At 39.7% G+C, this 22,120-nt stretch overlaps 3 protein-coding genes and 1 long non-coding RNA gene across 4 annotated transcripts; all 4 read left to right on the top strand.

The window, feature by feature from the left end:
* Positions 1–3,447: 3,447 nt before the first annotated feature.
* On the top strand, positions 3,448–5,458 carry LOC140930048 (uncharacterized). Its single transcript, XM_073379705.1, has 3 exons — positions 3,448–3,455; positions 4,384–4,520; positions 4,649–5,458. Exons 1-3 carry the CDS (start codon positions 3,448–3,450, stop codon positions 5,371–5,373), a joined length of 870 nt encoding a protein of 289 aa, XP_073235806.1. The 3' UTR covers positions 5,374–5,458.
* Positions 5,459–8,837: 3,379 nt separating this feature from the next.
* LOC140930148 (uncharacterized) lies at positions 8,838–10,863 on the top strand. Its single transcript, XM_073379812.1, has 3 exons — positions 8,838–8,916; positions 9,258–9,332; positions 10,389–10,863. Exons 2-3 carry the CDS (start codon positions 9,263–9,265, stop codon positions 10,787–10,789), a joined length of 471 nt encoding a protein of 156 aa, XP_073235913.1. The 5' UTR covers positions 8,838–8,916; positions 9,258–9,262; the 3' UTR covers positions 10,790–10,863.
* A 1,172-nt stretch (positions 10,864–12,035) lies between these two features.
* On the top strand, positions 12,036–13,475 carry LOC140930149 (uncharacterized). Its single transcript, XM_073379813.1, has 3 exons — positions 12,036–12,197; positions 12,288–12,372; positions 13,039–13,475. Exons 2-3 carry the CDS (start codon positions 12,294–12,296, stop codon positions 13,335–13,337), a joined length of 378 nt encoding a protein of 125 aa, XP_073235914.1. The 5' UTR covers positions 12,036–12,197; positions 12,288–12,293; the 3' UTR covers positions 13,338–13,475.
* A 5,416-nt stretch (positions 13,476–18,891) lies between these two features.
* LOC140930150 (uncharacterized) lies at positions 18,892–19,985 on the top strand. The gene is made up of 3 exons (XR_012164820.1): positions 18,892–19,034; positions 19,284–19,354; positions 19,703–19,985. It is a non-coding gene; the product is annotated as an uncharacterized lncRNA (long non-coding RNA).
* The last annotated feature ends 2,135 nt before the right edge of the window (positions 19,986–22,120 follow it).

Here is a 22,120-nt window from a genome sequence, read left to right on the forward strand (position 1 = left end):
CAGTCACGTCACTACTAAATGGCTTCCTTTGCCCGGGTTTTTGTAACACGTTGCATCACCTGAGAAAACCTAACAAGTTATAAGCACAACATTTGAAACCAAAGCTTTCCTGTTCTACAGCATTGGTAACTAAATACCAGTTTATAATCTGTTCGGTGGGGAGGGTGCTTGTGGATGGATTTATGTAGACTTCAGACGGAAAGTCCAATTGAAAACTTACTTTTAGGAAACAGAAAAAGGAGAGTTCAGGGATAAGTAAAAGATCACCCAGCCAAAGTTTTTATTGAGATGAGGCAGGTTTTACTTACAGAGCAGGACAAAAGCATAAAATTGTCTTGTATCTATGATCTTTCTCACCTGCATGTACTCGATCCTAAGATGGCGTAACACACAACTGCTCGAAATCTGCTGTTAGATGGTTCTAGAAGTTCACGTGCATTTGACAACTTTGATTAAACACATTACAATATATAAAAATATATTGAAAATATATTGTCGTCTTGATCCGGTCGCTTTCCTAGTTACTGTAAACGTCAGTACAAACAATTAAACCTCAAAGCCTTCTAAGACCTGTTTAACAGCCATGAGCTTCGAAAGGGACCATACCATACTACCTTCTCAGAAACAGGATACCCAGTTTTGCACGCAACCCAACACTCAACATTTTTTTATTGATAAAGTGGCATTAGCGCTAAAATTAGCACATCGTAAAGCGAGGGATGGAATCTACTCAGCAAATCACGAAGAAGAAATTATTCATTGAATTGTGCCCGCTCGGCTGGTCAAAGCTGTGTCAAGATTTTACCTATCACTGGTTGATGACAAAAATACATTTCTAAAAGCAAGTGCTTTGCTCGAAATAAGATGTTAGAACAACCATTAAACTAAGTACGTTAGACGTTGGTTTACTTTCGGTGCTATTCTTTTTTCCCCGTAGAAAATTCAAGACAGCCTTTAGAAATGAAAATCTACTTAATGTTCTTTCAATGAACGAATCGGGATATATTAAGAAAGGAATCCCTTTTTCTTGAGTGGCAGAATTAAGACAGCCCAAAAAACTTTCCAACCACTGATTTATGTCTACTCCACGTAGATTGGGATGCCATAGGAAGGATAGACTTCCTACTGGTTTACGTACCACATCTGTAAGTCCTGCTGTAGAACACTTGGAAAAGAGGAAAGCACAAAACGCACTTTTGTCAAGAACGAAACATGAACGGGTGGCATATATTAAACACGAAAATGACTTCCTGACATTCTTCATGGATACTTTAAAAGGTCTGTCATAGTTACCGGGTAGCTACGTCAACGCCCAACATGGAAATTAAATTCAATGCCGGTGCCTATGTGAGGTAAATGGATGATCATGAGGAGCCTTTTCTACTGGGAAATTGTAGTATTAAATTTAACTGTGAGCTATGGTCAAGATACATCTTTTTCCATCATCGCCTTTGAACTGGTTGTTTGAAAACTTAATCAAGTTCGATCATTGAGGGACTGGCCTGGCTAAGCAATTGACGTGAAAAATTAGCTATTAACATGTATTCTTAATATAAACACACACCTCAACGATACGAATTCTATTTGAATTCCCTATAACTATATACAAATCGATCTTAATCACTAAAAGTTAAAACATTTTGGCCATTTTTCGCAGTCCTTTTGAGGCGTGTGAGAAAAATTCATCGAGAGCTAGTCATCTCGATATATGAATTAAGGTGACGCAAGGTGGTCCTAAATAATTTACATCGATCACGTCAGATAAAAGTAGTAATGAAGTAACAAGGCACTGGCAACGCAAGTCTTAGTAACAAGTCTACGGCAAACCAGGTAAGAACGTCTAAAGTTCTAAAATTCTGAGATTGAAAGGCGAAGTATTCACTTTGTGGAAGCCACAAAGCTTACAGAGGTAAGTAAGAGAAAGATTGTAAATCAAGACAGGTCATTTTAGCCAAGCGGATGTTGTCAAAAGCGGCTAAAGTAATTATCAATTAAGTGTGACTCAATCCAGCATACACACAATTTCTTTAGTGGTCTGTTCTAGAATACATATCGGACTAGTTTCGCATGCCAATTCCTCGAGCTCCCTACTTCATTATCATCCCAAACCGTGGCTTCCCCTCAAATAACAACACGGTAATTTAATCTCTGGAAGCTACCAATAATTCGAACAAATTACCTTTTCCCAAAAAGATTTTAAACATCGAGTAAGGTACTGGATTGCGATAAATAAATTCAGTGCTGAAAAGAACGAGGTATATAACAAATGTGTTGTTTTGTTATTCAATGAGTTGCAAATAAGGGTGTTTTTTATTTTTGTTCTAATGTATTTACTTCCAATGCATGTTCCTATTATAATAAATTTTAAATCTATCGACAGGAAAATGAATCTTCGGATAATTCTGTGCGTTGTATTCACCCTTGCCACCTTAGCGACTGCCAGATCACCCAAAAAGGCAACGACTCGTCAAGGTAAGTGCATAACGTAATGAAAAAAAGGCAAACAGAGAATCACAGTTGGTTCAATTGGAGTAACGCATTAGCCGACGAACCAGTTTCAAGAAAAGGAAAAACGCCAAGCGGAAGCGGTTGACAGTTATCAAGTGAAAATTTAGTCCAAGCGTTTAAGAAAACATGAAAACGTCTTTTTGGTGGTTATCTTGGTCTTTCACTTATAAAATTTCAAAATATTTTTAGATATAAGCAAAATGTAAGGTCTTTCAATGTCTAGACTGTATTTGACAACATTGAAACTGGTTTTTCCAGTTTAGAGATTCTCCAGGAGCCAGATCCTTGACAGAGATCAGATTAACTAGTGATTTGAAAAACTTTGAAACTTTTTGACGGTTAATATTAATCTACATTTTTTGACGGTTGACGGCAAAAAATATTACTTTTCGCGACGGTTGACGGTTAACCCCATTGAGAGCCTCTTATAGAAGATGTGACCACGCGATGTCGATGTCGACAGAGCTTTCTTCTTTTTATGGTCTTGGATAGAGTCCATAAGCACTCATCTCCAGCAGCAAAATTCTGCCTACAGATAAAACTTTACCGAGGCTGAGCTATGTAGGCGGGATAGGGTTTGAAAAAACACACAGTTATTTTTTAAATGACGCATTTTCGGTGCTGTCGTCATCATGGATGCTTTATTCCTCATGAAGTCGTCAACTCGGTGGAAACCTCTGATAATAAGCGTGTAACTATTAAACAAAAACTTATCATAATCCTTGTAAACTTAATCATCAAAACTTGCTTTAGCTAGTAGAAGGACCAGTACCGCAGATACAGGTGGCTTCTGCTGATAGTTTGACATAAAGGGGTTGCCCACCTCAGTTTCCCGCCTCCCCCAACATCGCGAAACGAAAAAAAAAGGAAAAGGGGATTATTTTATAGTTGTAAAGGTACAACTTTGTTCAGTAAGTTTAGAAGGTGTTTAAAGCCACTATGCCTCAGTGGGTGATATGATCCGTTGGAGCGCGTGTCATTTCGTAAGAAGGTCACCGTACTTACATGATTGACAGTTATGTTTGATGACTGACGCAGCTGAATTTTCCTTTCGTATATAAAGTCGATAATACGCTTTTCCCTAGCACAAATTTATCTTAAAGAATGCTTAATTCTTACTGTGAGTTTTAAGGATACTGAGGAAAAATCTCCCTTTATTTGGCGAAGGCACTTTCAAGGATCAAAGTTATTACGCGTCTTTAATAAAATATCCTTATCGACACAATATTAACTAAATACAACTGGACTACAACTGGAGCAGAAAAAGAGATCAGAGACGGCAAATAAATAATATGACGAATCGCTTCCATCGGGATTTTTAGAGCTCATATAGTGCAACATACCAATGACATAGATCTAACCCTAGGTTTCAAATGCTATTTTCCGCACAATCTTAATCTTACTGCGGAGCAAGTTCAAATGACCGCAGCAATCCAAGGATCGAACTTCATTACGCCTAGGTTACGTGTCGCTGAGTTTCACAGCAAGAGTATCATTATACAACTTTCTAGCTTCCCTATCGTCTGTCCAAACAATAATCAAGTATTGCTTTCAAAGTTTAACTCCAATACTTACAAAGTATAGCTTATAAATATGTCTGAAGAACGAGTGTCAATCTAGACTAGCAACACCACTAAAAGAAAGCAATAAAACAAGGGCCCATCAAAAGTATGAGTATTGGTAGATCGAGTTATATTTAATTACTATATGGTGAAAATCGCTAAAGGCTCTTGACGGAAAAGAATTACGCACAAGTGTGTGACAATTACTACGTTATTGCTGCTTATTTCAAACTAACTCCACGAGAACTTACATGTCTGTTCTTTGCATTTAAGGTTAAAAAGTATGACAAGAGACTTGCAACTAGTCGTAAAGTCTTCTTAACACAAACGACAAACGTACCTTTGCCCCGCCGAATTTTCCATGTTGTTTTGTTTGTTTGTTCGTTTGTTTTTTGGCAGGCCCCAGTCAGCAGAAAAAGAGGCATTATAAGCAAGAAAGAGACACTTCAGGTAGAAAATTTCTTTTACGGTACAGTTCATGGTACAGTTCACATGAAGAATGATATGTCTTGAATTCTATAGGAATATTTTAAGCCACATTTTACTTAAAACAAGTGGCTGTTTTTATTAACGTCTAGCGTCAAAAAAGTGCTGTGTGAACCCAAACGACCAAACAGAAAAGCCCAACTGTGTTACCCCGCCAGTACCACCATGTCCAGCAGGAGCAACAGGAGGTCCTGCAATTACTGCACCTTCGCCAGTACAACCAGGACAAGCCGGATCACCGGGTGGTGCTGCAACAACAACGTCAACGGAAGAACCAGGAAAACCGGGAGGTGCCCAGGGTCCTGCACCAACACAGCCACCACAACAAACGCCGGCGGCATCACTAGTTCCCGCACCGAGTTCAGTAGAAAGGAAACCTGAAACGCCTTCGTCTGCCACACCGCCACCAGGACAATCGGCAGCTGTTGAGAGTACAACAACAAAACCTCCGCAACAAACGGAACAACCAGGATCTCCGGCGGGTCCCACAACACAGCCACCACCTGTGGAACAAACAGCACAACCAGAAAGCCCTGCTGGCCCCGCACCAGCTCCACAACCAGCCAAACCAATATCCCCAGCAGGCCCCGCGCCTCAGCCTCAACAACCTGTAACTCCTGAACCACAGCCTCAACCACCACCACCAGAAAAACCAGAGAAACCGGCATCCCTTGCAGGACCCTCAACGCCACCACCGCCGGGAAAACCTGGAAAAGAAAAATGTCCGCCCGGGACACCAAAAGTTGAGTGTACTCATACATTTTCAGCGGGCGTAAAGGTGTCGGTCAAGGCTACCTCAGGTAGCTCAACGAAATAACAACCCAGCGAACAAAGGGAGAAAAGAGAGTATAGGTGATCTACCTATAATATATGTTGCAATAAAAAAGTTAAAGAAAAGTAAGTGGCCTACAACTGACTTATTTTAATGCTAGAAAATACGAATTTAACAAAACGGTGACACTGAGACCATCCCTTAGAAAGAAGTAATTCACGGAAGCCACGTCATTTGCTCCGGGTCGCTAATTCTGTTCCCCAGGCGGCACGTAAGAGCGAGGAAGAAGAGCGAAGGGCAAGAATGAAACAAAAAACTCAAATATATTCGCCGAGGATACGCCAACAAACACGATATTCCACGCAATAACAAAAACGCTGCCATAAAACGAACAGAACAGGCTTTCCTTTCAATTTTTAAAGTAGTTCCCATTACACAGAGTGATATGATACTGACTGGGGGACTAGATTGATCGTTCCATGCTCAGGGTGGTTTTTTAAGGCCGTATCACAAAATTACGTATATTCAGCCTAAAATGCTAGACATCACTGTAAAACTACGGGGGAGAAGACTATAAAGATTCGTTCCCGTGGGTGATTCCCGTATCAGTAAAAAAGAAATAACGTGGATGCTCGCCGGAATCTTAAGCAAAGTACCAAGCTTTTTGAGAAGCCACTTTTCAGCATAAAACAACCGAATCTGGCTCTTTAATGCCAAATCAGGTGAAAAAATTGGCAAAGGCGATTTATAGGTTTTTTGATTAAGCTCGATATATTAAAATTCTAACATAACTTCGAGGCTTTCTGGTCATTTTTCTATGTTTGGTTTTGTTTTCATTGTTCTCAATTCTCTTCTGGGAATTACAAGACAATGGAGTCGTCAAAAATTTCCAATTTTGACCCTAGAGCCTCTGCGTCACGTTAGAATTTTAATATATCGAACGTGGGCTATTGAATGAGACTATAGGATCAGAAGAATAACGCAGAGCGAGGAGGGTGGTATTCTCCTCGGCCTCGGCAGATAACACCTTCCGAGAACTGCATAATCCTTCAGATCACACGCTTACTTCGATCGATAATAACTTCTCATCTTTACTTGTCCGTTCCCTGGCAAATTCAGGATATAAAGGAATGTTTCTGTCCAGCGGATGTTCTTCAAACAGCAGTTGTCATCCGTTGAGTTGTTTCAAGTGTTCAATTGACGCGTAACTGACCATATTTGGAGAGTATGGTTTAATGGCTCGTATAAGCCAATCAACACCTCTTGAATTCCATTGTCCAATGATTCAACTTTTTTCTTTACCATTATCCTAAGCAATATCTGTTTGGGTAAAATATCACCTTTCCGTCCTGAACACCCTTATTGAGACCAAAATCAGCAATACGTCCTTTGCAGCTAGTTACTCATGCGGTACAAAACCGTCATAGTGGACAGCAAGAGGTGCATTGGGACGAGACAAACAAAAAGAATACCATATTAATGATGTAAGCCTTCTGTCTGGCTTGAGCCAGTGCGTTTCTTGCTCTCCAACAAGGCGGTTTTGTACCACTTGAATGAATAGCTGCATAGGGCCTTCGCCTATTTACACCGGTAAAGGAGAGGACGAGCAGCCCCTCCTCCCAGGGGGGGGGGGGAGGGGAGTTGGAGGGTGGGGGGCTATTGTCTAAGATTATATCTTTTGCCGAAATCGTGTTGTTAAAATTCTTTAAAAATCTTCTTAAGTAAAGATCTTTCAACAGATTCACACTTCAATAAAACGAACTTTAAGGTACACATCACATATCCATGTCAACGTTATCAGATTCAACCCAACCAAAACAGTGGAACTTGAAATCTCGTTTTTTTCTTCTTCTTTGTGGTCCAATGAAGCAGAGACAACACAGCGTGAAAATTTGCAGGTTACCAACAGAAAAGCCAAGACAGCATCAAACAGGCACTCGTAAAACTTGAAAAATAATATCCAGCCGAGCCTTTTGTTTTTCTCCCACTTGTCCTAGTCCTACACAGAAACAACCATCTCTAAATGATAGGCTGAACCGTAAACTGGCAGTCCATTTTTATACCCTTTCCTTATTCTCACTTACTAAAATATTCAATGACACTTAAGTAAAGGATACCTGCACACAAAGTTTATTTGAAATTTGTCACCTTTAAATATACCAAGAAGAGAATAAAAAACAAGAGTGCGATTGTCTTTTCTTCCGCCAATCCTACTGGTCCTAGAATGCTGATACAAATACATTGTTGCTCGGAAACATAGAGCTGTTTACAAATAAATATGAAGATATTGTTACTTCAAGGACACGATATTTCACTCTATCTTATTTTAGGCACAAAATGTAAATAATGTTTGGGCAACAAATGTCCTATTTCAGTTGTGTAGGAAGATATCATCCCCAGGCTGCTTTTAATGACAAATGATGCAAATGCCTCTGTTGTCAGGGAGAGGATGGGATCACTTACGGATTGACTGACCCATACTGCTTTTAAATGTTATTGATCCTAGCGAATGGCTTAGAGTGTAAAAAGAGCTCCGCTTTTATGCTTAGATAAAACTACATATTAATTTGTGAGCAAAACGCTGGCAAAAAGACAGCGAAGAGCAAAAACATTGTCATGCGTCTAAATGATTTCGAGTTTGGTGTAACTTTCGTCAAATATGCCTTTTTTGGCAGCTATCGACAAATATAAGAATGGTTTAGGCCCACATGAAACGCCGTACCTTGCATGAGTCGAGCCTAATGGTAATGAGAAACATCCATTGTTTTTGCTAGCTGACAAAAGTACGGCGTTTGACCCGGATATTAGAATCACGTTTATAGCAAACGACCATTCTTCAAATTAGGAAACTAGCAGTTAAAAAACTGCTCAGAACGATTCTAGTGGAAAAAACTGGCATGAAACTACTTACGTTCGTGTAGACAAAATGAACAGCGAACCACAGGTGAAGTTAAATTAGGTCACGTGGAACTAATTCATGTTTTCGTTTTACACTCATTTTGATTTTGTCGAGTCCAAAATGTCCTTAATCCTTCTAATAATTGCCAAAAAATCCTCACCTGTACAATGAATTACAACAGCTAGAATATTTCACTTTAAACTGTCCGTCTTCCCGGTAATTCAAATTGACAGGACTTGATAGCTTGCGTGTACAACATTTATAGAGTGTTTGTTTGTTCCTTAAATATAACCTGCTCCTTTTATTTCATGAAAGAAAATTAGAGATTATGGTAGCTGGGAAAAGATACTGCAACATCCAATTTCCTTACCGCTCGATTAAACCGTGGAAAATTGCACTTGAGTTAGAAATATAATTAATAACTTCTTAGTCATACAGGCGACAGGCCAAGCGTTTGACCAAAGATTTGTCACATCCACGCCCCAATTACTTGACCATGTTAAGGGTCACCCGACCACAGATCCAACTACCTGGTGCCACCCGCTTTTTTGCTCAGGAATCGACGAATCACTTTTCAACACTGGAATCAGCAAATTTAAAATTAATTACATTCGAGACGGTAAATAGCAGTGTTTCGAAGAATTAGGTCACATCTTGTTCTGTTTTTTCTTCAGGAGGGAAAATAAGAGGTAAGGCATTTTCTCTTATCTAAGATTATATCGATTCACCTTGTGAAACGAAGATTTGTTATCATTGATGCGGACAAAATATTATTAGGTTTTAGTCAAAACACCCTTTTTCAATAAGATTGTTTGTTTCCCTTTCGATTTTTAGCTTGCTGAAAATTTTACGGGGTGACTCCGACTTTCATGTTAAAAAACATATTAATTACCTAAACATTCATGTTTTCTTGTTCTTTGGTCAGATAATGTTGCAATTCGATAAGATGAAAGAAATGGGTTTTATTTTCAGTAATTCAGTTTATCTCACTTATCTTATTTTGTGTTTTTTATTGCTATTGTTGTTACAGGCGAAATGTATATGAAAATAGCATTTTTGGTCGTCCTGGCCGTTGTGTGCTACACACAAGCTAAATCCACAAAAGGTACCGTAAGACACGTTACTCTGGTGTTTAATAAATAAAATAAATACTGTAGCATTTTAAACTAGGAAGCTAACTAATGTGTTTAGAAATGAAGTACCATAGACTTTTTTCCGCGATGAACTTAAGACGAAGGCGAAGGTAGGTAAAGCAAAAGGTGTTCGTAAAATAAAATTGAAGGTAAATTGTGGTAAGCCAATGGAACTCTAATTAAAAAACAAATGACCGGGTCCATTTATTGTTGTGATGATCAAGTGATATTTTCGAATCCAATCAACACTATTTATCGGATAAAAAATTCCCACATCGTCCATTGTATTAGGCGAGCATTGAAGCAAAAATTGCACGAAAGAAGAATTCTTTCCTTGGCGCTCTTGTTGTATTTAACAAACCTTTCGTAGTTGAAGCCAACTCAGGCATTAATAATTCCCTTAGCTGGTGGCCAGATTATCTAGATACTGGCAAGAGATTCTTTTGTTCAACCGAAAATATATTCTCTTTCAACTTATTTTTTGAACAGTACTTTTCTTGATATGAAGTATATGAAATAATTCATTTTTGTGAAGTATATGAAATAATTCATTTTATAACTGCGGTTGTAGATGAGAGTGATGAATGATCATCGCATTAAATTTTCCAATTTAAGCAACTGGAAAGAAGAAGCCCGAAAAAAAAAAAAAAAAAAAAATCAGGGCTTCAACGGGATTCGAACCCGTGACCTCCACGTTACCGGTGCGTTTTTTTCTTTTTATTTCAATGATTTCTTTACACTTTTTCTGATTTTGCTTCTGTAAAATGTTTTTTTTTTCCAATATCCATTCACCATAGTTTTTAACAACCGGTAGTGCTGTTGGTATTCTACAATGCGTGTATTTACTCGCTTGCCTTACAAAACGAATGGTCTAAGAGAGATCGTAGAAAGGGTCAAAACTATCTAAGAGATCGGTTAAAACGAGAAACTTACTGTCCTAGTTAACACATTTTTGAGGCTGTTGAAAACTATACGATTTAGGCTCTATTGAACACATAACATTTATGTAATCATGTTCATTACAACAGGCTCGAAAAGGTGTTGCCCGTGTTGTCCACCACCACCACCACCTCCTCCACCTGTTCAACAAGTCTCCGGACCAATGGGACCAATAGGACCACCAGGATGCTCTGGACCCCCAGGAGCACCAGGATGCCCCGGATGGAAAGGATGCGCAGGTCCAATGGGTCTTCCCGGACCACCAGGCCCTGCTGGCCCAATCGGTGCAATCGGACCAATGGGACCCAAAGGATGTCCAGGAAATCCCGGTCTTCCAGGATGCCCTGGACTCAAGGGATGCCCAGGATGCGGTGGACCCCCTGGACCTCCCGGAGCCCCTGGACCTCAAGGACTTCCCGGAGCCTCTGCCCCTGCCCCATGCCCTCCTCCACCACCCCCACCATGCTGTCCTCCCCCAGCTTGCTGTTAGCAAATGGTCATACGACCTAATATTGGACTTGTCTAATCTATGCTTTTAATAAATTATACTTTTTGAATCGAAAATGTATTTGTTTTAGTTACAGTATGAGATTGATCTGATACGTTGTTTAACAATTAACAATTATTGGACGAGAGACACTGATAAATCACGATATTTTGCGATAGCCGAGTTCAACTATTGTTTTATCATTCGATCACGATATTTGCTTTTTAATGATGAATATATTCGGGAGGCGAAGCGATCTGCCATTTTCACGCAAGCCGGCGATCGAAAGAAGGACAGAAGCGTGGTTTCGCAGAATACTATTTGCAGCCGAACACAGTTGGACGACATTGTGCATGAGCAGACCAATATCTGTTGGCAGTTATTTGCAGGTCACGTGGTGGGCTTTCGGCCGATGAAAGGAAGAAGAAATTGCTTCGAATGAAAATAATTATTATTAATGTTAATTGCAAGCAATCAACAAAATACCCTTTAAAACTCAAAGTTTACATATCCACCTCCGCAAACAACTTATGAGCTTGCAATTTCTACGGACAGATTAAACGAATTTTAAAAACCATATAGAACGACCACCCCCCCCCCCCCCCCAACCCCTAATCCTCATCCAAAGGAAAAAACTTACATGGGTTGAAATAAATCCTTTACCTAAGAGGCTTTTAGATCGGTTTTGTGGTTGCTTCTCTTGTCTTTTGGTTTGAGTTAGTTGCGAGCAAGGTAGTTCATTTGCTTCCGACTACAAAGTCGTTGTCGATATCGAAAAAGTTAACTTTGTTTTCATATTTTCACTGTCTCTACAAATTGTTTCTTTTCCTCGCCAATGATGAATTGCATTTTTTTTTATTGTTATCTCAGATCAAACTCAGATTCTTCGGAAAATTATCAAAAATTGCATGTGTTTTAGTAGACTTCAGTTGAAAAACATGAACTCCCTGAAAAGATTCGATTTCCGCTGTCTCCTGCGTCCGGTCCTTGATCCTCTCCGAAGAGAGGGAAGGATGAGTGCGGGCTCATTTTCTCAAACCGCGGCTGTTAATGGAGCCTACCACCTGAAGTAAACGTGATTAGTGACGACGACTCTATCTTTTTCGGATTTAGTACATAAATTGCAATTTCTGACTTTCAGCCTGAAAATGATAACGCTTTCGTCCCATATATATATTTTTTTTTTTTTGCGACATTCTAGATGCAATACATGTTTTCGATCAGTTTAGAATTACAAAACACCCCACCACGAAAAGGTTATTTTTTATCCATGGATTCCGTAAAACACCAGTCATGTTTATGCACAAAAGAGATCAACAGATAGCGTAAGATTTTTCTAGACAGGTTGAAGCATCTGCGGCAGCTCAATAAAGTTAGTTCAGGTTTCCACTCCTGCAGTCCTCCAAGAAAGGTATAGCTTAATTTCCTTTTACCCCTTCCTTTTATCGTCGTTTGAAGCCTTTCACAGTTGGATGTGCTTTCAAAACTTATGTTTTTTCAGATTAAAATGGATGTCAAAATAGTAATAACAGTGGTGTTGTTAACTGCAATTTATGTGACCAATGCGAAACCTATGGATGCTTTCCGTAAGTTAATTTAAATTTTTCTATTCACATTAAAGGGTTAGTTTTTCTCTCTCTCTTTGCTCTTTTGATATTCCAATAGACTTGTACTTTTTAGAGAATATAGCATTACTAGTCAATAGATAAATAACTATGAAAGCTTTTGGAATTGAATAAAACCCAGTAATAGAGCTGATTTATTTTATCATTGTATTGGTTTGATGTCTTCGTCCGCTTACCTTTTGTTCAATATACAAGACTTTCATTGGGAACCAAACAGGCTAATTCACAAACTCTATATTGACAACTATTTTCCGTTAATACCCTCATCAAGTAGAGAAGCTCGAACAAAAGCAGTTTATAACATGTGTTAATTCCTCTCGCAAGTCTTTAAAATATACCTATATCACTTCAATCGCTTTTCTTGGCATCAATATTTCAACCAGCGACAACGACCTATGTAACAGTGTACACTACAGTCCTTCAGATCCTCACAACAACCTCTAACATTCATTGCCTCATCCACCATACTTCCAAAAATTCACTCCATATTTTAAGGAAACTACTATTTCTAACGCTGTCGCTCAAAGGAACACACTCCCAGACACGTTGACAATGACACTTATTTAACATGGAAGATACACTGATAGATCAAAGCATTTAACGAATTTGTGTATTTTGCCTTTTTAGTTAACAGAGTCTTGAGAAGCAATCCACTGCCTTGTTCGAAGGAATGTTGCGAGAAGTGCTGTACTAACGTCTGCAACAGAGGCTGCATCTTTACTTGCTGTGCATCTCGCAATCTAGGCCCGTATCCCCCTCCTCCTCCCCCACCACCTCCGTATCCTCCCCCGACCGCAAGAATAATTCCAGGCGCTTTAGGAGCCCCAGGTTTATGCGGATTACCAGGACCTCAAGGACCAAAAGGATGTCCCGGTTGTCTTGGTCCACCCGGACCACCCGGACCCCCAGGACCCCCTGGTCGTTAAGTCCCCCTGCTACCCTGGACATCCTGATGTCTTAAGGACAAAACTTTTTTTCATGTCCTCGTTTTGAGTAACTTACTTTGTTTTCTGTACAGAACATTTCAAGAGTTCTTTTTTCATCCCGTGTACAATAACATGAATAAAAGCAGTTTTCAGCTATGCTCGAAATTTCTACAATTTTAAAGTTCGACAAGTCAACACCTCCTGGGTGTATTGGGAACTCGTAATTGCCTGCTTATGAGTTTGAGAACAGAGCATTGATAATAGACCTGCTACCCGGTGAGTATTTCATGTAAAATGCCACGATATGTCCCGGTCAAACCGTCAGTATATCATCATCATCATCATCACTTTTATTTATACGCGGTAAAAACATCAGGCAAATATACAATATCCTAAAAACAGTTACAAACTATTGAATTAACAGTAATAGCACTTACAAAGACGAATGTATAAGATATAACACTCATTACGTCCGTTGGCATATACGATGTAATATTAGGCTGATTTAGCAACAGAACGGGGACGTCATTTGACGACGGGAAAGCGTAAGGAAAGCACTAAACTCGACGTCCAGTGCCCAATTTGCCGCTCAGCCATTGGTCAAGCCAGTGGTTTGATTTGCCCCCGCCGTCGTCAACTGACGTTCCTGTTCTGTTGCTAAATCAGCCAATATTTCTTCGGTGAATCAGAATTTAGCTCAGCTTTACTTCTAGCTCCTCTCAACGATAAACAGAGTACTAAACTGAACACCCTCCAACCACCCAATATTAGTTGTAAACGGCCTGTATTCTCCACCAAGGGCTCTTTAAAGGCACCAAAAACGTTCTCCCCGACATTGACGTCAAGGTAAGCATTTATAGTTGGATTTTAGTAGCCGGTTGCTTAGTCCTGACAGAGGGGAGTTCAAACTAAGGCGTTTTTGACTAAAGCACGTCAATTGGAAGTGAACCCTTTTCCTTTTCAATATGCCTTCAAGGTACCAAATCTATATTGATAAGTGTCTTTGCACATATAGTAACGATGTGCCCGAACATTTCGACACAACTACTGCCAAAGAATGCAAAATGTCCACTTCCGGTTGGCGTGCGTCGCTCAAAAAAGCCTTCATTTAAGCTTCCTAGGGACTTAGGTTTTGAACGGCGCCTACTTGCAAACATTTCAAACAATCAAAAAAACGTCTAGTGGCATACATCCACGGAGAGTGATAAGCAGCTAGTCGGGACGGGACATTTACATGTCAATTTATTGCAATAAAATGATAACAAAAAGAAACGAGAGAGTACCTGGGGAACTACAATAACAGAGCCATTATCCTGATAAACTGTAACTGCGATTCTAGGATAAGTGGCATCAAGCTAATAAAGAGTGTCTAAGCCTCAGAACGGAGACGTCCTGCTTGCGAAAAAATATATCATGCCGATTTCACATCCAACAGGCATAGAAATGAATCACTATAATATCAATGTTTGATTATCTTATTAAGGGCGGGGTCTCAAGATAGTGCTTCACGTTTGAAGTTGCATTATTGCTTGAAGGACATGAAAGATGGGATTAACGGTAAAAACGTGCATGCGCAAGAACGTGTTTTTAGCTGGCGTGCTGAATTTCAAATGTGAAAGACATGTGTTAAGGGTAAACTACGCGCATGCGCGAGCCAGTATCTTCACTGGGGTGCAGAATTTCACAGCTGATTTTCAGTTAACTTAAAGTCATAAATCTTTACTTCTCATGGTTTGTTTGCATGGTTACGTGTTCAAACGTCAAGAAGAAATTTTTCGTTAGACATTCAGTCCTAGGTTCTCATTAGTTATCAGAAAATACGATTCCACTCACTTTACGACCCTTGAACCGTGGATTTTGCTAGTGATTGCTGTTAACCGCTGATTAAAGATAGTGGCGGGACCAGGGGAGGCCATCCTTTATTTTTAGACCAAACTGAGACCCGATGGGCCGAAAAAATGTTTTTTGGAGACCGCCCCTCCCCCCTCTCCCCTTATCTAAGGGTCTGGATGACCGCGCCCCCTCCCTTATCTCAAGGTCTGGATCTGACACTGAAAGAGATCAAGTTGTTTATAATTGTTAACCGAGCGAGCTGTTTATAACTTCACCTTTCGAAACCTGCTTCATATGAACGTAAACAAAAACGTAAGCATCAAAAAATTCACTTACCACAGATCACTCGAGTTTGACAAAAAGGATTTCTAAAGGACGTTTTCTACAGGGTAGGTAATAAATTTATGTCTTAAAACTAGAACACTTACAAAAGGTAAAATAATTCTACGAAAATTAATGACTATTTAAATCTTCAAATAATCTCTTAGTACTGAAATTGCAGTCTTAATCTTTGTAAAGCGGAATGCAAAACAATGTCTTCTAACCTGATAACCTAATACTGATAAATTCTGCGTAAATGAGAAAAACAAGATAAACCTTTTCAGATACAGTAGGATGACTAGTTTCCTGGCAATCGTAGTTCAACGTTTAACATAAGAAATAACCACAGTGAAATCATTTTTCCTAATTTCCTTCTGTGGACATTCTCTTTCATGGCAAGATCTTGCGCGCTTTTAACCACCAAAATAACATAGTTTAAAAAGTTGAAATTGAGGAGAACAGAAGCTACTTAATTTGTATTTTTCGAAAAGAGAGACTATGCTTTTAAACAAACCAAGAGTTTGACTAGAAAGATCGATGGAAAGCATTACCTTTGGATTCTTTTTTTCAGGAAATATCATGGAAAAACTACTGGCTGTTTTATTCACTCTGGCTTTTGCAATCAGTGCCTCTTCACTGCACGGTAAATTAAAAGATTGTAGAACGTTTTTAGGCTGAGATGGGGACCAAAACGAGGCCCTAGAAATGACAGCGCTGAAATTATTTCCATCATTTCTCTGTTGTTGAGAAGGCAAAATTAAAAGTGGACGAAAGTTAGAAATATATCCAAAGAATTATCTACCATCCCATTCCATATTCAATAAGCCAAAAAAAAACAACAGCATCAGCAACAAAAACAAAGCAACAAATATTTATAACATTTCCTCATCTCAACGTGTAAGTGCAACCTCTCGGGCATGGTATATTTGCTCTCATCTGATCTTACAGATGGCTGGCCGAGCATGCGCGCAAGATAGAGCGACTCCAGTGTTCTCAGGCCTGTAACTCGGGCTTGTCGGCTTTTTACCTATAAGTAAAAATTTCCGTGTACGCCATATGATAATGAGTTTTTATTGACCAGATTGCTCCGTAATGAAGTGGTAAAAAACGGATATATATACTCCATAGGTGCTATAGTTCCTGATAAACAACTACAAGTCTGAACAAATAATTCGCGCAGACTGAATTTCGGGAGTGAATAGGAAGAAAATTTAAGCGTAAACAAAGCCATTCTGCAGAAATGATTAAAACGAGTCACAATTGACATAACACTTAATCCACTTAGGCAATGCATGCCAGCAAGAGAAGAATAACGACGGTTGTCATTGTCCCGTTTTTATGCAAATCAGTAATAACATGCGTTTATTTAGGAAGTCATCACTATTACTACTAAAATAAATAAACTGCCATTTTCTTGAACCTTTTTTTTTTTAACAGTGAAACGCGACGCCTTTCCCTGCGGAACAAGCTGCAACCCCGTATGTTCCCCAGCATGTACGGCCACCTGTTGTGGCAGTCCACCACCGGCCCCGCCAAATCCGCCAATCCCCGCTGTTTCGCCTATGCCAAAACCTGCCCCATCTCCCATCTACGGACTCCCTGGTCATCCCGGAAACCAAGGACCACCAGGAGTAATGGGACCAGTAGGATGCCAAGGGGCTCCGGGTCTTCCAGGACCCCCAGGACCACCCGGACCACCAGGACCCTGTATAAAAAGTTAACGTGAACACACATTTTCTGCATCAAATTCAGCGTAAAAGTCTTTGTCGTGGCTCATAAACAGAGGCATTTGCAAACAACAAGAAATGCAATTATTCTGACAATTGTTTGTTTTATTTAAAGACGCTTTTGATTTTTTTTTCAAATTTCGCAGCCAGTTACTGTAACTGTTTTACTGACACTAAGAAGAATGATGATAATAACAATTTCAAGTGTTGCTTTTAATCTGTTTGATATATTTGCCTAATATGTTTAACAAATACATCACATATCGTTGAAATTCTTGTATGACTTGCACCAAGGGAAGATAGAAAAAGCTGGAAAATTATACTGCCTTCTTAATCCACAAAAATTATTTTCGTCTGCCGGACACCCTTACATAAATGCGGAATAAAATAGCAAGTAAATGGAACAACCTACTCTAACATGTACCCATTTATTTACAGGTAACTTGTATAAGTGTTTCTCTTGACTGAGATTCTCAGCTGTCGGTTTTGTCACAGAATAGTTATAAAACTGCACTTTGCTTTTAAAATTCCGTGCAAGCAAAAACCAGCAGCGACCTATTCGATCGCATTTTGCCGCTTCCTTAGCTAGTCAATATTTACATCATCGTCTAGCTAATTAGTTCATCGTTAAATTTCAAAAGCCTATTGTCATTGAGCAAAGTATTTTCTTGGTTTAAATTTACAAGGCTCGATGAAAAAACGCCCGGTAAAGGACTGCTTCGAGCCATAAGGCCCACATGACCGGAACTAATTTCCCAGTTTCAGTAACATGAAGCACCAATGGGTTTTTCTACTGCCCCTAGACGAGATGCTATAACGTAACCCTGGCAGAATGCTGGTCCCCAGTTTATGGGTGAAGAGAGAGAAATTGTAGCATAATTTTCAATCCGTGGAATGCCGCGGCTCGTTAGGGGGTGGGGCGAAGGGACGAATAAAATTTCAGACTACTACAGATCCGAAGTCCGAAGTGGGAATGGTAAAGATCCCAAATTTTACTTTTGAAAAAACTGACCCTCTCTAATATCTTGTAGTGTCGCATTCTCATAAGCGGCGCAAAAATTGCATTGTATAGCGAGCAACTATCAATAAACAAAAAGGCCGAGTTTCTCAGGCCTGATGCGCTGGACAAAATGTGCAGACGAAACGAAGACACCGCGCCTATAACGAACATTGAAGACAATGAGTCCTCTCGTTGCTTATACTCTGCCAATGTAGACTTCACAGACACGAGCCATGCAGTATGAACAAACGATTGAGGATGAGTTTCTCAGTCATCTGATGCAGATTCTATCCTACTAACATCAACTGTATCTTGTCGGTACGACGCATGGTTTAAACAGTTGAATTCCGAATCCATTACCTACGGAACACAGCAAAAGACGCAGTCCCTTTAGATGTGAGCAAAGAAAGCTTCGCAACACACTCGAAAGGAAGTAAGAGCGAAGACTGACCGACGAGACAAGTCTCCCACTAAACCCTCAATCGCTTAACAAAAATTGCCTGAGATCGGGCTGTTATCTTACAAGGTAACATCACCGCGCCCTCAGCCTCTTCATTGTTTTGCCAAATGACAAAAATAGACAAGAGAATTTAAATAAGATAATATGATGTGCTTCGCACCCTTTTGAGCGGAGTGTCGAGTAAAAGGCCAGATGGTGTTCTACTACACATGAGCAACCAAGCAGGACGTCGGTAAACGTAAGCTCTTAAATATGTCATGCATCACGTGTTTTTGTGAGTGATTTAGTCATAGTGAGCGATAAACTCACCGATCACAAACTACGAAGCAGTTTTTTTGAAGAAAAGATTATACGACGTAAGTATGTTTAAAATTTCCAAAGAAAACGTTTCTAAAGACAGCATGTTACAACCGCCGTCTTACTAGTGACAGTATTGGTGTTTTTAAGAGACAATCAAAATGTCTGAAAAGATTAATAATTTTTGGCCTCTTTTGAGACATTATTGATTGCGAGTTAACAAAACGAAACGCACGCATGCTGTAAACGCTTTAGCTTAAAACACAACGAGTTCATAAAAAGTATTCCTTATATCTTCTTTTCTTCAGGGTCGTCATGGATCTCCGCTTCCTGTTACTGATCACACTTGGGTTGCTTTGCTCCGCGGGCGCGTTCAACAGTAAGTAGTCGACAGGTCTTTCTTTAGTGTTACGTTTTTTTTAATGAAAAACGATTTATCGCATGATTTGCTTCTAGTCGTGCAATAATGTATGTCCTAAGGTGTCTGGGTCCTAAACAGCTGAGAAAAGAGCAACAACTTCACTAACATAGTCCGTATAATATATTATAACAGTACTAGACTTTTGGAAGCAAAAGAACTGTGAAAAGACAGGAAAATCTTAGAGGATTTCTTTACAAGTGTTTATATCCACACGGAAATAATTATTGTAAATGGATATTTTGTAAACAGTTTCTAGAGCTGCATAACAGTCGCAAAGAAATATCATTATCACCTTATTTGTTGCAGCCAAAAGGCAACTGGGAGCAGCGGGAGCAATGGGACCAATGGGACCACCGGGGATATTAGGAGCAAGGGGCCCTATGGGTGATCCCGGACCGCCAGGACCCCCTGGAGCTCCCGGACCTCCTGGACAACCCGCCCCACCCGGCCCACCAAACGGCTGCTGTCCCGTTTATGGGAAAAAGTGAAGAAATGAAATGGAAAAGACCTTTTGTGTTCTAAACCGTTCCCTTTGAGTTTCTTGTAATTTCACATTGAAAAGTAATAAACTGAAGAACATTTTGAACAAGACTGGAACATTTCCTTGGGTTTTGTTAAATTAATCTGCCAGATAACGAAATTTTTGAAATTCTCAGAGTACTACGATGTCAACAAAAGGAGAACCAAAAACATCTCTCGGAGAATAAGACAACAGAAACCGAAAGAACTAATAATAATCAATAACTGGGATTCCAGAAGAGTTGTAACTTAGTTCTACAGACGTCTAACCATTAACACGAACGTTCAACGGAATTTCCATGAACGATAGAAAACAGCGACAGACTAGGGGATAACCGACAAACCGAAACCCTGGAACACTGCGGTCCTCCATTTCGAGTACGGGTAAGATAGCCTTGGTCAAGCGGCACAGCAAACCTCTAACAAATTCTGATCCTTCCACCATCTCTATCATTCTTGTCATCTGTATTAGCGTCAATTTATTCTTCCTCGGCCATCGCGGTTTTGGGTTACTTATTCTTCGTGTGGTATTGCAGTTCTCTTACACTGTAACCAGTATCCGGTGTATCATCCGACAGACATTTAGCGTTTCCTCTGTGTCATTTGCCAAAAGAGGACGCGATTTATACATTTTCAAGACGCGCAATAAACGTTAGCCTTGTTTTTTGGAGCAAACTGGAAGCAGGCATGCACTGGCTCAAGTAAGACCCGTTGTAGTCGAGCCAGCAGCCGTATAAGTGCCTAACATTGAAGGCTACTTCAGAAGCCTAATGGTATTCGTGTTTCAGACGATCAGATTGATTTTTAAGGTAATTCCCTCGTTTTGCACTGCGCATTACCTAGTGCGCATAACATTGCGACTGCAAAGGTAGCGATAATTTTCACCGGTCGCCTAAAAAGAGGTAATTATGGACCCTATTGTAGTCCTAATCCTTTCAATGGCGATTTTGATAATTCCGCCGGGCTAAAAAGGTGTTTGTCTTGAAACTCGCCCCATTCCTCTCGCCCAAAATTATCATTTGAAGCCGGTGGAAATTATCCCTTTGTTGCCGTTTCGCTATGAAAAGAGAACGGTGACCCCCTTTTTTGCTTGTCTTTTTTACTCGTTATGGCCACAAAAAATATCTATATATATTAGGGAGAAAAATATCTGGATAGTAGAAGTTGTATTTTTTATAGTGAATGACGCGAATTTCCGCATTTAGAGCCACAAAGAGGTACGAGATGGTGATAAAATTGTCCATTTCTCTGCAGTTTTTCAAGATCTGGTAATTTGAGGTCTCTTACCTGAAAAAAATATAGCCCCGACAGACAAGTGATCTTATAGGTTTTAGTAAGATTCACAGTTTTTGCTATAAAATAAGAATTTTTGACGGTTGTTTAAGTTTCGAACACTTCGCGGAACTGGAAAAATCACTCAGAATTACAGGCACACAAGACGAAAACAAGCACGGCGAACTCATCTTTTTAATGCAGTTTTTTGAATGTTCTATATATAGCTGACATTTGTGCCAAGTTTGAAAAAAATCTGTACAGTGCATAATTTTCAAGGGAATTACCTTAACGCTGTTTAAGTGTTTTTAATTGCCGTCCATTATCAGTTGAAAGCTGCACAATATGCGGATAGCCCTAGTCGCCAAGCCAGTTTTAATAATGCAGATGCTTCGAGGCAACAAAGGGTAAAGACGAGATTTCTTTTGTTATTGTTATATTTCAAAAACTGAGAATACAATGACCAATCAAAGTTCAAATTTGCCTTCGTTCACGCGCATGCGCACGTCAATAAACAGGCGATGTTGTAAGGGCCGATCAGAAACAAGATCGTATTTTCAAACAAAAAGCAATCGGCCGCGATAACTTAAAAAGACAGAAGGTATTTAAAAGCGAAAAACAAAAATAAGAAGTTTAGTTACGATAGAGAGATTGTCGTTTTAAACAAAGAACAATCGGCCGCGATAAGTTACAGGGGCAGCAGGCCTTTAACGCTAAATTAAAAATTACGAAGCGTAATTTGAATAGTTTGAAACAAAAATATAGCCTGGAGATCGATAAAAAGAGTTATAAATTCAATTATGGTTTCTGCTGCTAAAATGAAAAATGTCGTCTGATGCTCTGAGTCCACTCAAGTGTTACGGAACAATCCCTTAGGTGGAACCTTTTCTGGTCTTTAAGAGCTTTTATTATACTACCTCCTTGAATGAGCAA

This window comes from Porites lutea, chromosome 3, assembly GCF_958299795.1.
Source record: "Porites lutea chromosome 3, jaPorLute2.1, whole genome shotgun sequence".
Taxonomy (NCBI): domain Eukaryota; kingdom Metazoa; phylum Cnidaria; class Anthozoa; order Scleractinia; family Poritidae; genus Porites; species Porites lutea.

Coding starts and splice junctions, on each gene's coding strand:
- LOC140930148 (XM_073379812.1), top strand. CDS start 9,263: ATGTATATGAAAATAGCATTTTTGGTCGTCCTGGCCGTTGTGTGCTAC. Junction 9,333..10,388: donor ACAAGCTAAATCCACAAAAG/GTACCGTAAGAC, acceptor TCATTACAACAG/GCTCGAAAAGGTGTTGCCCG.
- LOC140930149 (XM_073379813.1), top strand. CDS start 12,294: ATGGATGTCAAAATAGTAATAACAGTGGTGTTGTTAACTGCAATTTAT. Junction 12,373..13,038: donor GAAACCTATGGATGCTTTCC/GTAAGTTAATTT, acceptor TTGCCTTTTTAG/TTAACAGAGTCTTGAGAAGC.
- LOC140930048 (XM_073379705.1), top strand. Junction 4,521..4,648: donor GCAAGAAAGAGACACTTCAG/GTAGAAAATTTC, acceptor ATTAACGTCTAG/CGTCAAAAAAGTGCTGTGTG.